The 13,229-nt window shown below is 42.0% G+C and overlaps 1 protein-coding gene across 1 annotated transcript in view; it reads right to left on the reverse strand.

Annotated features, from left to right (window-relative positions):
- The window catches only part of LOC135487936 (E3 ubiquitin-protein ligase TRAF7-like), a 50,947-nt gene extending 40,947 nt beyond the window's left edge, over nt 1–10,000 (reverse strand). Inside the window, exons 1-15 of the mRNA XM_064772236.1 lie at nt 9,827–10,000; nt 8,966–9,023; nt 8,188–8,261; nt 7,211–7,408; nt 6,554–6,646; nt 5,910–5,949; nt 5,482–5,659; nt 4,876–4,951; nt 4,461–4,519; nt 3,581–3,786; nt 3,160–3,255; nt 2,350–2,471; nt 1,818–1,940; nt 761–877; nt 158–274 (exon numbers count right to left, since the gene is read on the reverse strand). Coding sequence (XP_064628306.1) covers nt 158–274; nt 761–877; nt 1,818–1,940; nt 2,350–2,471; nt 3,160–3,255; nt 3,581–3,786; nt 4,461–4,519; nt 4,876–4,951; nt 5,482–5,659; nt 5,910–5,949; nt 6,554–6,646; nt 7,211–7,408; nt 8,188–8,261; nt 8,966–9,023; nt 9,827–9,904 — 1,635 coding nt within the window. The 5' untranslated portion in view covers nt 9,905–10,000. The remainder of the gene's footprint in view (nt 1–157; nt 275–760; nt 878–1,817; nt 1,941–2,349; nt 2,472–3,159; nt 3,256–3,580; nt 3,787–4,460; nt 4,520–4,875; nt 4,952–5,481; nt 5,660–5,909; nt 5,950–6,553; nt 6,647–7,210; nt 7,409–8,187; nt 8,262–8,965; nt 9,024–9,826) is intronic.
- Nucleotides 10,001–13,229: the final 3,229 nt, after the last annotated feature.

The following is a 13,229-nucleotide window of genomic DNA, read 5'->3' on the forward strand; positions in this document are numbered from 1 at the left end:
CGGGTGTTCACCACAGAGTAATCGATTGGCTGAAACTGTAAACATCCCACCTTACGTAAAGTCTTTTCCCCCTTCACAAGGACTGGTGCTGGAATTACGCAATGCAAGTTGACGTTGGCATTTGATTACGAAGACAGCATTGAAAAGATAATCTCACCTTGATTGTTTGATACGAGCCCGAATAGAGGTAATTGTTCGACGAGACTAGAGCTCGCACCCAATGGTTCAGACCCGAGATCTCACGTTTCAACTGATGGGTATGTACATCCCACACCTGGAACCAAGAAGATAATAAGAATATGATGGAATATGATGTGAAAATCATCAGCAGACATAACAATGTGTTCTGTACAGGCAATACATCATTAGGGACAAACCTTGCTTTACTTGATTTGGGCTTATTTGACCCTGATTGCATTGCGTTTGCGCCAAACATCGGACTTCTCGTGACAAAATTTAGATTTTTTTGCCTAATTATGAGATGACACTGACTTCGTGACACTGACTTCGGCCAGATGTTGAGTCCACGCAAGCTACTCATGTTTCTCACTTGGTGGGGTCTTTAACCTGCCCTGGCATACACCAGAATCAAGGAACCTCGGTTTTAAGTCTCATTTGAAGGACTGTGAAGAATTTTAGTTCCTTGAAAGCCACGCCGGTTCATCCAGAAATATAATCCTGGGTTCTCCCATGGCTACATTCAGGGTAGCCAGCAGTGTTAACCACTAGGCTATGAGGCCCCTTGCCTCGCTGTACCCACCTTTATAACCTTTAGCGATCCACTAAACAGCATGTCTCTCTCACAGCACAGCGTACACACAGGATTCTCATGAGCTTCGATCACTTTGATCTCTTGCAGCGTTTCCATGTCCCAAACCTGCAAGAAACATCAAGCGTCAAACGCGGACCAGGGGGACTTAACCTCTATTAATTGGTACACTGTGTTCAGCTTGTGTTTTGAAACCCTATGTTGTGTAGTGTTTTGAAACACTATGTTGTGTAGTGTTTTGAAACACTATGTAGTGTAGTGTTTTGAAACACTATGTAGTGTAGTGTTTTGAAACACTATGTAGTGTAGTGTTTTGAAACACTATGTAGTGTAGTGTTTTGAAACACTATGTAGTGTAGTGTTTTGAACACTATGTAGTGTAGTGTTTTGAAACACTATGTAGTGTAGTGTTTTGAACACTATGTAGTGTAGTGTTTTGAAACACTATGTAGTGTAGTGTTTTGAAACACTATGTAGTTTAATGTTTTGAAACACTATGTAGTGTAATGTATCACGTGTGTGGTCTTCAATATGGCGACTGAGGAAAAAAGTTGTGTATCTTTATAAGTGTGTTTTCTGTGAATTAACACACCTTTCGCAACTGCTAGTTCTCCAGGAAAATAGAAATGCAGTTATACACAATGCCGTAGTGCAGTTATTATGCACAAGAATTTGCCAAGACTCAGTAGTTATCGTATTTGTATATCTGCCAACACAATGACATTGTTGAAATTCATATCCAATATGTGTTTACACAATAAGAAATTTTCAAATTCAATTACAAATTTCAAATATTTAATGAACAGCGTTGGCCTTTAAGCACACCACTGAGAGTGACAAAAGTTGTTCATATCAGGGAAATGTCCTGAACACAGAGGTGAAATTGGAGAGATGTCACTGTCCGTAATAAAGAGGGTGTCCTGATTACATAGGCGTCCGCTAAGAGAGGTTGCACTGGAAATGTATTTTGGATGGTCACAACTTACCTATTCACACACCGTACGTAAGTATTAGGCCATTGTACAAAGTAGTAAAATGGTCAACTCACCATAATTGTTGTATCTTGTGATCCACTGTATAGTCTGTTACCAAACACGGTCAAGGCCAGTACGATACCAGTGTGACCCTCCATTGTCCTCAGGCACTTGTAGTTAGCGGACAGATCCCATGTCTGAAAGGGAAAAAATACATGTACATTGACGAAAGTCCAGTAAGAAGTTGGGGTTTTTAGTCCGATATCAATTGGTGAAACTGTTCTCACCAGCCAGGCCCCTGAGATCTGAATCACAGGTTCTCCTAAGAATGTTAAACGAAACTAAAGGAATCTCTGTAATAAACTCGGGCAGTCGTGGTCCCCTTAGGCCTGCCAGGCGGCTATAGTGGCCTCTAGGGTGGGGCTCATATAAGTTTGAGGCCGCTGCAGCTGCCCACAGGGTTCAAAGGGTTAAGTTTTTCCAATGACAAAAATATGTGTGACTTTTATTTTTACTTTGAGGTTAAAAAACGGCAACGAAAACTTGCCGGTCTACAGTATTCACGGTGGAATTTCTCAGATCAGATGAGACCTCTTGACTACTGACCTTGATGGTTTTATCTGACGAACCACTGAAAAGGTAATCACCATGCACACACAGACACCAGACTGGACCTTGATGCCCGACGAATGTACCCTTGCACTTGAAGATTTGCTGTGGATCATACGCTGAAGTGAAAGGAAAATAGACGACATTGTACAGATATGAAATGGCCCGAGATATAAGCCCGTAGCCTCTAGTGATATAAGCCGGTAGCCCCTAGAGATATAAGCCCGTAGCCCCTAGAGATATAAGCCCGTAGCCCCTAGAAATATAAGCCGGTAGCCCCTAGAGATATAAGCCGGTAGCCCCTAGAGATATAAGCCCGTAGCCCCTAGAGATATAAGCCCGTAGCCCCTAGAGATATAAGCCGGTAGCCCCTAGAGATATAAGCCCGTAGCCCCTAGAGATATAAGCCCGTAGCCCCTAGAGATATAAGCCCGTAGCCCCTAGAGATATAAGCCCCAAGGCTTCACAACATAGGACTACCACTGTAACAAGTTTTTAGGCAATAGCTCTAGTCATAACGAAACGTGCCACCATCGGCCAATTTATGCTATTTGACCTCTGTGACCTTGAAAAGAACGTCAAATCAAAAGCAAATATGATATGTCATGTATCGTCATTACACATGTTACATGTACCAACAATAAATATTTGGAGATGGTCGAGCCCTTAGACTAGTTGGGGAGACATAGCATGTGGTGAAATGACAATTTAGCCAGACCAAAATTTGGTCTCCCAGGTGTCATTTCATGGGGGAGCATATGTACCAAGTTTTAATGCAACTTTTACAGCATGTCACCTGCTTCTTACCTCCCATTGCTACATCGTGGTTGAGCCGATTGTTAATATGAGCAAGTTCTTCCTGAACAACTGATCTGTTCTTGATCTGCTTGTCTTCAACTGTCTCTGCAATGTTAACGAAGGAAGGCCACATGAAAAAAAGTGATTGTTGATTGTCACACGCAGGGGGTAAAGGATTATCTTTGGGAGGGGGGGAGCAATGTAACAATTTTCGAAATTTTTATGGCCAAAATCATTTTTTGGTGACTTCCGGGAAGGCATTCCCCGGCCCTCGCTTGCTATGCCCCTGAAATAGGTTTCGATATCTTTGGCAATTGCTATCAGTTAGCACAGCACACGATGTGGCAAAATCACACCAAATCTGAACGTTTAAGATTGCTGAAAAGGCTGTTTTACAGTGGTTTTCGAATTCAAGATCTACATTCCTTACCAATTTTTTCCTCCAACATATCAAGTCTCTCCGACACTTTCCCCAACATGGACCTCAGGAAACAGATCTCTTGGTCCTTCTGGCTGACGGAGAATTGTAATTCGGCAATCCTGTCATCTGTGCGCTGGAGAAAATCTTTCATGCCTTCGAATTTACAAGTTTCTAAATGTTCCACTAGTTCTTCCTGAGTTCCATTGAAATCACAGCTAAAAAGAAATGAATCATACAAGGATTCTTACACCAAAGAATCAACAAAGACTATTCTGTATCAATTCTTGCATGTATTTATATTATATACATGTTTCTTGTAAGGTACTCCTAGTCCTATCACCAGAAAAGTTGACAGCTCCACCCAGGAGGTGTTTGGTGAGAAACCCAATAGCGACATTGAGGTATTTATTCGCCAAGTTCATATGCTTTGGTCAGAGGTAGAGTCCACGTGAGCTGCTCATGTTTCTCACTTGGTGGGGTCTTTTGTCTGCCCTGGCATAGACACCAGATACAAGGAACCCTGGTGTCACGTCTCATTTGAAGGACTGGGAAGAGCCAGGAAGTTTAGTTCCTTGAAAGCCACGCCAATTCATTCAGAAATACCATCATGGGTTCTCTGCGGGCCCTATTGTTTGGTGGCCAGCTTTGTTAACCATTAGGCTATGAGGCTCCTCACATTAAAGGCCTACGCCGTTGGTTCGAAATTTCATACTATGAATACCAAATTTAAACAAATTTGCATTCACAATAACTGCACTACAGCATTGTTTATTAGTGGATTTCTATTTAACTGGACAAAACTACACAGCAACTAAAACTTGGACCGAATGGTGTGTTTCGTCCCGCAATGAAACTTGGCCAAGGTTCGAAGAACCATATCGAAACTCACCTGTACTTGTGGTGCGGACATCGGACGTGTTGACAAGCTCGGACGTGTGCAGCCAAATCCTTAAATAACGGAGAAGATTTTATCAGCACATCAGAGACAATTTTGAAGGACGCAATGATGGAATGATGTTGGGAGAGACATCACGTCATGAACAGAGCAGGGTGCACAATTCCATGATGTCAGAGAGAGGAGAACCCATCCTCCTTGCACGTGATCGAAACTTATTGATGACATTGTTCCACCCCTGCATGAATTGGCTGCCATTGCCTCCAAATGGCATCAACCAGGCCATTTCATTATCCTCTGGTCCAAAGTGAGTAGGAATTGGTGGTCGCATGTTTCTCTGAAGTGAAACCAGGCGTAAAATTTATGACGACGTATTCCTGAACCGAACCAACGTTGCCGAAACACTTACCTTTTTGATAACTAATGGACAATTTGGATTATTAGGACATGGTACAGGAGCATATTCACAGCTTTCTTCATGGTCACTGGAAAATAGTATAAGAGAGTAGCATTCATGTATACTTGCTCAGTGAGTATAGGAGTGCCATGGTGGATTGTCAAATTGTCGGCGCTGGCGATCGGTCGCTCATGCTCTTCTCCCACCACTGCTGTTGAACACAATACCCGTTCTTATCCAAGACGTTGTCTCTATAATGAGCCAGCCAAAGGGCATGATATTGGGTGAAACCAGAATCCAAGCAGTATCAAACGACACTGACAAACTGCCTGTGATCTACAGTAAGTACCTTTAAACTGTAAACCGCCTTATTTTCACGAGTCTAATACTTATGCGATTTCTGCCCAACAGGGTTCAACTTTTTAGTTGTAAATCTAATCGCTGGAGAAATTCACCCATTCATGGAAATTAATCAAAGCGGAATATGAATAAGCCGTTTTTAAGAACATCATTTTTGATTTATAGGGCTCTAAGGAATAATGGGGTGTACATTACAAAAAAAGAATTCAGTATCAAAGGTATTCAGAGTCATCACCTCTCTACTGTCTCATGACTTACTTCCTACTGTTGAGCCTCATAGTCACTGGACAGCCCCTCTCATCATATTCGTACCCCGAGTCGGCGACTTTGGGTTTACAGCCATGGCAGCAGTGGATGTAGAGCTCCCCGATTTGTTCAGATACAGCAAGGTTGGCCACGACAACGTTCAGTGCATTGTTGTCCACCGGGCAGGTTCCTGAGAATAAGAATTGAGAAAATGCTAGGACTACGACAACAGTCAAGAAGTATAAATTTATGAAATCGTCTATTGTTCCCAAAATAAAACAGGGTAGGCCCTCTAATCTTTGCAACCTCTGCCTATTGACCATTTCGCTACCTCAGGGTTTTGGCAGTGTGCTGTAACCCTGGCCCAACCCAGGTATCGACCAGGCGGCTTCGATGCCAATTTGGTAGAGATTTTTTTCTCATGTCTGACATCAACTCACCATTTGGTCTGGAAGTGACACATTTTCGACAGTAGGTGTGCTGAAAAAGAAAAGATAAGTATTATATTGACGTTGAGGCCTAATGCATCCACTGGGGAGTGCAGCCACTCGTGGACCATTTAGGACTCATTAGAAGGTTGGTTTAAATATATCAGAAAAACAACTAACGAGGTGAAACAAGTACAGCGATTCCAATATCACGTCCATACCACTTACAGTACAACCTCCCTTAGCGGACACCTCTCTATTATGGACACCCTCTCTATAAAGGACACTAGTTTTGGTCCCAAATTCGCTGTTTCCATTCAATTCGACCTCTCTAATCAGGACGTCTCACTTTTAAGGACAGCATATGACAGTCCCAAGGGTGTCCTTATTAGGGAGGTTCTAGTAAGTTCTACTTATATACTGTGGTGTCATTTTCTCGCTATGTTAGTTGATTGCGCCGGAAACGTTGTGTGACGGCATTTGAAATCAATCATACAACGTCACCAGATGCTGGAGTTGTTTTGCAACAATATTTAAAGAAGCCGTGGAAATCTACACGCCGCACAGCGCAACAGAAATCTCATGTTCATTTCCACATAACGACATAAGATATTTTTGTAAGATCGTGTCCCAACACTAAACGATGAAATACTCACACCACAAGCAGTTATCACAGGATCTTTGAACACATGATTACATAAACGGCAAAACAGTTTCTTGTTTGGTGCCTCAGTGAACACAATTATCTCCTGAAACAAAAACAAAGCATATTTTAGCAAGTCCACATGAAATGCACAACATATTGCAGGAGGTCGGACAAATTAAAATAGCAGATGAATGGATAGCTGTTCGTAATTACTGATGGTCCAGGAAAGTAGAAATGCAGTAATACACAATGCCGTAGTGCAGTTATCATGAATACAAATTTGTTTAAACTTGGTATTCATAGTATTTGTATATCAGTCTACCGGTACACAAAGGCAATGCTGAAATTCATATCTAGTACATATTTATAATGTGATTCGGTTGGTTGGTACAAATTGGGTTGATTAGCTCACTCTATTTTCAAGTCCATCACAAGCTACTCACTATCCTCGGTCGAATTCTTCGCTTGCCTGGGCATGGACACCAGGTAAAAGAACTCGGTGATTTTTACGTCTCATTCGAAGGACGAAGCCATTTAGGAATACGTGTAACCGTCTTGCTCAAGGACACAATGACAAAACAGCAGTGCTCCTTCGGCAAGGAACACAACCATCTGATCAGGCTAGAGCTAGAACTACTGAACTGATCTCACCGCACAGAATGCTCACCTCGTCTTCGATCTTGGAGAAGGAGCCATCAGATCGGAGCGATGTTGAACTATGCGTTCTATGACTGGGCACTGTAGCAACGAGCGACTGGACAGTTTCGACCGACATCATGGGCTTGACGGGGGAAGAAGGAGGCTTGGAATGACTTGAGGGCGACACGGACGATTTTATCTCATTACTGTGTTTCAGATGCAGATTCTGTAAGGGAATGATGTTTAATTATTCAATGATGTCTGGTTTAGGAATTACCACTGCACTGGTGGGTCTCGGTACTGAAATTGAGACCGGGAGGGCGGTGCTAAAACGTAGGCCCTTACTCGAGGTGCTTTGCCCTAAAGTTTGTAGTAACACCAGTGGATGGTCACAATCTTATAGAGACCAAACAGAGCCGTGGTAATTTCAATTCTATCACACCTAAAATTTTAAGAGTTGCCAACAGGAAACATACTGAAAATCATCCTTGCCTCCATTCCGTCGAATGGGTTCATTGGCCTAGTGACTCTGCCTAAGGCAAGAGTCCACACAAGCTACCCACGTTCCTCAGTTGGTGGGGTCTTATATTTGCCCTGGCATAGACCGGAGACACAAAAAACCTTGGTTTTACGTCGCATTTTAAGGAGTATGAAGGGCCAGGTATTGTAGTTCCTTGAAACATGCCGGTTCATCCACATATAAAATCCTGGGTTCTCCCAGGGATTGAACTAGGGCTCTATTGCATGGTAGCCAGCAGTGTTCATGCCAGTTCATCCACATATAAAATCCTGGGTTCTCCCAGGGATTGAACCAGGCCCTATTGCGTGGTAGACAGTAGTGCTCATGCCAGTTCATCCACATATAAAATCCTGGGTTCTCCCAGGGATTGAACCAGGGCCCTATTGCGTGGTAGCCAGCAGTGTTTCTTGCCAGTTCATCCATAAAATCCTGGGTTCTCCAAGGAAATGAACTAGGAAATGAACCCTCAAACAAATGTTACCAACCGGCATAGATCCAGATTCATCCATAAACCTAATGTCTTCATCAGCAAACAGGCCAGAATCAGATGGACCGTAATCTGTGAATAGAGATGACAGTATAAGATACAGCCAACATACCATATTTCTGATGTGCATAAAAACAGACAAATCATATTATTGATAGTCTGGCAGTTTTTCGGTGCCCACTTGATATAAGTTAACTGGATATGGCCTGAAGAAAATGTGGTTGATAAGGCCCGCGGTAGGGTTCCAAAACGCTGGTAAGACTTGATGATGCATCAGTTGCTTTGATACCGTCCAACTGAGTTACTAAGGTGCGGGAAAAACACTGTACTGCTTGTGTGAAATCCACTTTAAGTAGATGGAAAGCCCTTCTTTGCGTCAAACATTTTGCAGGGGAGAACTGTATTTTGTCGATTTCAGAAACTCAGATGGGGGAGGGGTGAATATGAATCAATATTTTTTCATTTTTTACAAGACCAAACCAAACGAACTTACCCAAGTGGCACAACTTAGCAAGTTCGTTAGTTTTTGGAGGACTAGGATTTGTTCAGCTACTTTTGAACCCCTTGAGTAAGATTTATAAATACAGTAGAACCTCTCTATTAAGGAAACCCATGGGACTGACAAGTCATGTCCTTAATAGATTATTATAGAGAGGTATCCTGATTAGAGAGTTCAAATGGAAACAACCACTTTGGGACAAAAACTAGGGTCTTTGAGTTTAGTAGAGAGGTTGTCCTTAATAGAGAGGGGTCCGCTAAGGGAGGTTCCACTGTACCTTTCTTGACTGTAGTGACTGGGAGGTAGACACTAGCACCAAGGGTGGTTTCTGAAGACTGCAAATCAGGAAGAAGATAACAAGATATTTAGTAAAAGGAATTGGCAAAGTTTTTACTTAAAGGGAACTTACACTGCCCAGCCACTTCGTATGACCTCGTTTTCATTTCCCGTGTATCGGGTGATCAGAACGAGGCATTAATGAAACATGTCGCCTAGCTGTCAATCATTGAGTGACGTCACTACTATGGAATTTACTACGAAAACCCATGAATGAAAGATCGCATGACTCACTGCTGTTTTCTCGGAGTACAAGTCGGCCAAATGTTGGGCAACTTCATCATTTGTCTTCAAATTCAACTCCTTCCGTATTACTTTCCATATCGCCAGCGTCTCACGCGAAATCCATAGCCGCTGATCGGTTTTTGAGACCTTTTTTGGTCGCCCCATTACGCGAACTTTCGACATGATTCTCAATATAATAACAAATTGAACTGCTCATGCTCGGGCACTGGGGGCGGAGATACAAATCAGAACTCGAACAGGAAGTTGGAAGTTTAACTTTCTCGGGCGGTGAAAGTCGAAAAGTTGGCTAAACCGCTGGGCGGTGTCAGTTCCCTTTATATAAGGGCAACTTGAGCGTGGGATTTACCTAGCCATTTGAAGGCTCAAACAGGTTCAAATAAACACAAAACATTACCACGCATGACATGTAGGGCTTTGCCCACCCCATCCTTCTCTCTGACATGGCACATACCATTGCATGCCGTGAAAATATATCACATTGACATTTACGATATAGGCCTATAGCCTATACTGAAATACAGAATGAGAATGAAAACCGACAAATATTGACACCCACCCCAGGACCGGCTACAGCCGACTTGGATCTTGGTTTTACAATTTCTAGTGGTCGGCTAGGATAATCATTTGCTGCCATAATTAAAATCAGGTCCTATAAGGTCCGTCATGATGCTGAAAATCATGAAATTGCAACATTTTTGATGACTAATCTGTCTAAATTGATTTGTGTACATTCATGTACAAAATGTGCAGGGTAGTTGTTGTCCTGGTAGTCGTGTGTAAACATAGTCAGATCATTTCTTATCTTACCGGGAATAAAGGCGCGACCAGCAGGTGCTGCCGCCTGTGCTATTATATTAGACCTAAACGTCGTGACACTTGTGTCTCTGGAAGACAGTTTGTGAGAGTGGTTGCGACATTTCGTGAAAGAAATTTTTTTATGATGGAGTCTTCGAGTGAGGAACATTACAACCACCTGACCTGGAGTGTCACCAATTCGAAATAATTTTTTACTTTTGTGATACAAGTGCAATACAAATTATGAATTAGTTTTAACATGCATGCCCGGCCGCTAACATTGAAGTCTGCTGCATCCCGGTCTTCAAAAAAGAGAGCAATACCAAAAAATTGTTGGTTTTACATTTACCTGACAATTACTACCCATTGTTCAAAACTGGTGACACCAACGCTGGCGTTATCTAATGGATTTCAGTTAAGAAAGCCACAACCTATCATCACCAAAATATTTGAAGCATTGAATCATGTTGATGGTCACGAGAATTCTATTGAAGAACCAAATATTCATTTCCCCCACTCTACAAAAGTTGAGAAACACGCTTCACACTCAAAGCTTACCACTATTATATGTAAAGAGCAAGCTCTAGTGAACTCACACAACTGTTTGACATGGGGGAGCCCCCCAAACCCCCGTCCTTCTGACATATTTAGCCAGTACATTGTGGGATGAGTCCCCCAAACCCCCTCCCCCGTTCTCTGAAAGTAACAGGTTTTAGTCAGTACATTGGGGGATCGGAAGGCCCCCCAACCCCCCCCCATTGGACTCTAAAAATAGAATTCCTTGGAGACGCTGAACAATAAGGCCCCATAAAGAAATAGTCCCCGCCCCGGTAGCTGTCTCATATCTGCTTACAGAAGCAGCTCTTTGTGGTGAAATAATAATTGAATTTTCCACCTGCTAGCCTAAATATTTGTATATGTTTCTTCACCAGTTAGTTAATAACGAATTTTTGTAGCTGATATATTCTTAATTGTTTTAACGCGTTTTTTTGGATTCGTTTGGCGCCAATATCAAGAATGGCAAATTTACGATCTTGACACTAGAGGCGCTGATGTCGTTCCGGAACGGTAGATGCTAAATCGGATAGCCAGGCGGTACGGGAACTCCTGCACTCTGACCACGTGACCTACATCATTACTTCACAGTTCCGCACTGGGTCGAGTTTGGCAGTTACTAGAAATCACGTGACTGGATCTGGATTTAGAAGTGTTAAAACTGACTTTTTTGAAGTAATGTGCGTAAATCGAGAAGAAGAGGACGTTTGCTTTGTCTGCAATGAAATGTCACAACTGTTTCCGCCGACGTTGTCCTGTATGTCCTAACAGACGATTTTTGAATACATGATGTCCCACACCCGCACTTCAGTGGCGCCGGTGTGAATAAATCTACTTGTGTGAATGGTCAATGGCTTATGACGTCATGAAATAATTGCGTCACGTGGAAGGAAACAATGGAAATCACGTCCGACGTGGTAACTGTGGGTGCGGTGCGTCGTGAATGCAGGATCGGCCAACGCGCGGCTATGGCAAGCCAAAGCGGAATTTATTCAAGACTTTAGAATTACCATTCAAGAAGTTAAATATAAGTTCAAGAAGGAAATATATGTTCAAGACTAAAATATGTTCAACCTTGAATCAAATGTTTTCAACCTTGAATGAAATATGTTCAACCTTGAATAAAATATGTTCAACCTTGAATAAAATATGTCCAACCTTGAACAAAATATATTCAACCTTGAACAAAATATATTCAAGACTCACGTGACCATATTCAAGACGCACGTGACCACAAAATTGATGACGTAGTTGCTCATGTTTTGATGCTTTACGGACTTTCCCGAACCCGCGTCCAGACTTTCCCGAACCCATGGTACTTGTGTTGCGTTTCGGAGCTCGAATTGTTCGCACGAAGGTTTTGACACATGGTTGTACACGTACCTAGCCGCCTACACCTGACATGTACTGTAATCCTACACATCATGACATGGATGCCGAGTGAATGTCAGAGTCAATACATGTTTCACAGACATATCAGGCAAATTATAGGTTCAAAATGCGCAATGCCTCTCACCTTTCATACCACTGTATCGGATTCTCGTTGTCTTTTGACATGTTTGAGTGTTTAGGCTATACAGGCAATCAATCACGTCGTGAAACAGAACGCATCAGAAGTACCACAGATTCTACGCTCTACGTCATCAATTTTGTGGTCACGTGCGTCTTGAATATGGTCACGTGAGTCTTGAATATGGTCACGTGAGTCTTGAATATATTTTGTTCAAGGTTGAATATATTTTGTTCAAGGTTGGACATATTTTATTCAAGGTTGAACATATTTTATTCAAGGTTGAACATATTTTATTTAAGGTTGAAAACATTTGATTCAAGGTTGAACATATTTTAGTCTTGAACATATATTTCCTTCTTGAACTTATATTTAACTTCTTGAATGGTTATTCTAAAGTCTTGAATAAATTCCGCTTTGGCTTGCCATACGCGGCCCATATGGAATGCGACAAACTGTACCGGAACCAGAATTGTCATGGGTCTGCACTAATTTTTTTCAGATTCGATGGACATGATGGATATATGATGGATATATGAATTTGAATACAGTGTATACATACGTAACCATTACACTCACTACGTTGTGTGAGTGATGATAATGCTCCGAAGCGGTCACAGTCAATGAGGAACCTGCACAACAAAACCTGCCAATAGGGGGCCCTGCAGGTAAGTGGACCGTGGTTGTAATGAGAAAGCCATTTCCCGGGTCAATGATTATTGATTATTTCATGCCTTAATTATTCTACATGGGGAAATAGCACCGAAAAATGTTGTTTTATTGGTCCTTAATTCTATTTTGATGAGTTTTTAGGGAGAAAATCAGCAAAATTAAATTTTAATGGAAAATGCACTGGAAGTGTACCTTTTAGTACTGGTGCTGCCATCTGGATTTTTAGTTCTGCAGGTTCCTGATTGCGACCCCCTTACTCCCGACCCCAAACATTGTTGTTTAACGATATGTTGCAGTAAAAAAGAAAAATGTCCACAAATTGTTAAAAATTTTTAGCGAATTTCTGCAAATGCGTGGGCTCGGCCACTGTTTTTAGCTTAGAGATCGTTTAATTTACATGATATATAAATAAGCATCAAATTTGGGT

The sequence above is a fragment of the Lineus longissimus genome, chromosome 1 (assembly GCF_910592395.1).
Source record: "Lineus longissimus chromosome 1, tnLinLong1.2, whole genome shotgun sequence".
In the NCBI taxonomy this organism is placed as follows: domain Eukaryota; kingdom Metazoa; phylum Nemertea; class Pilidiophora; order Heteronemertea; family Lineidae; genus Lineus; species Lineus longissimus.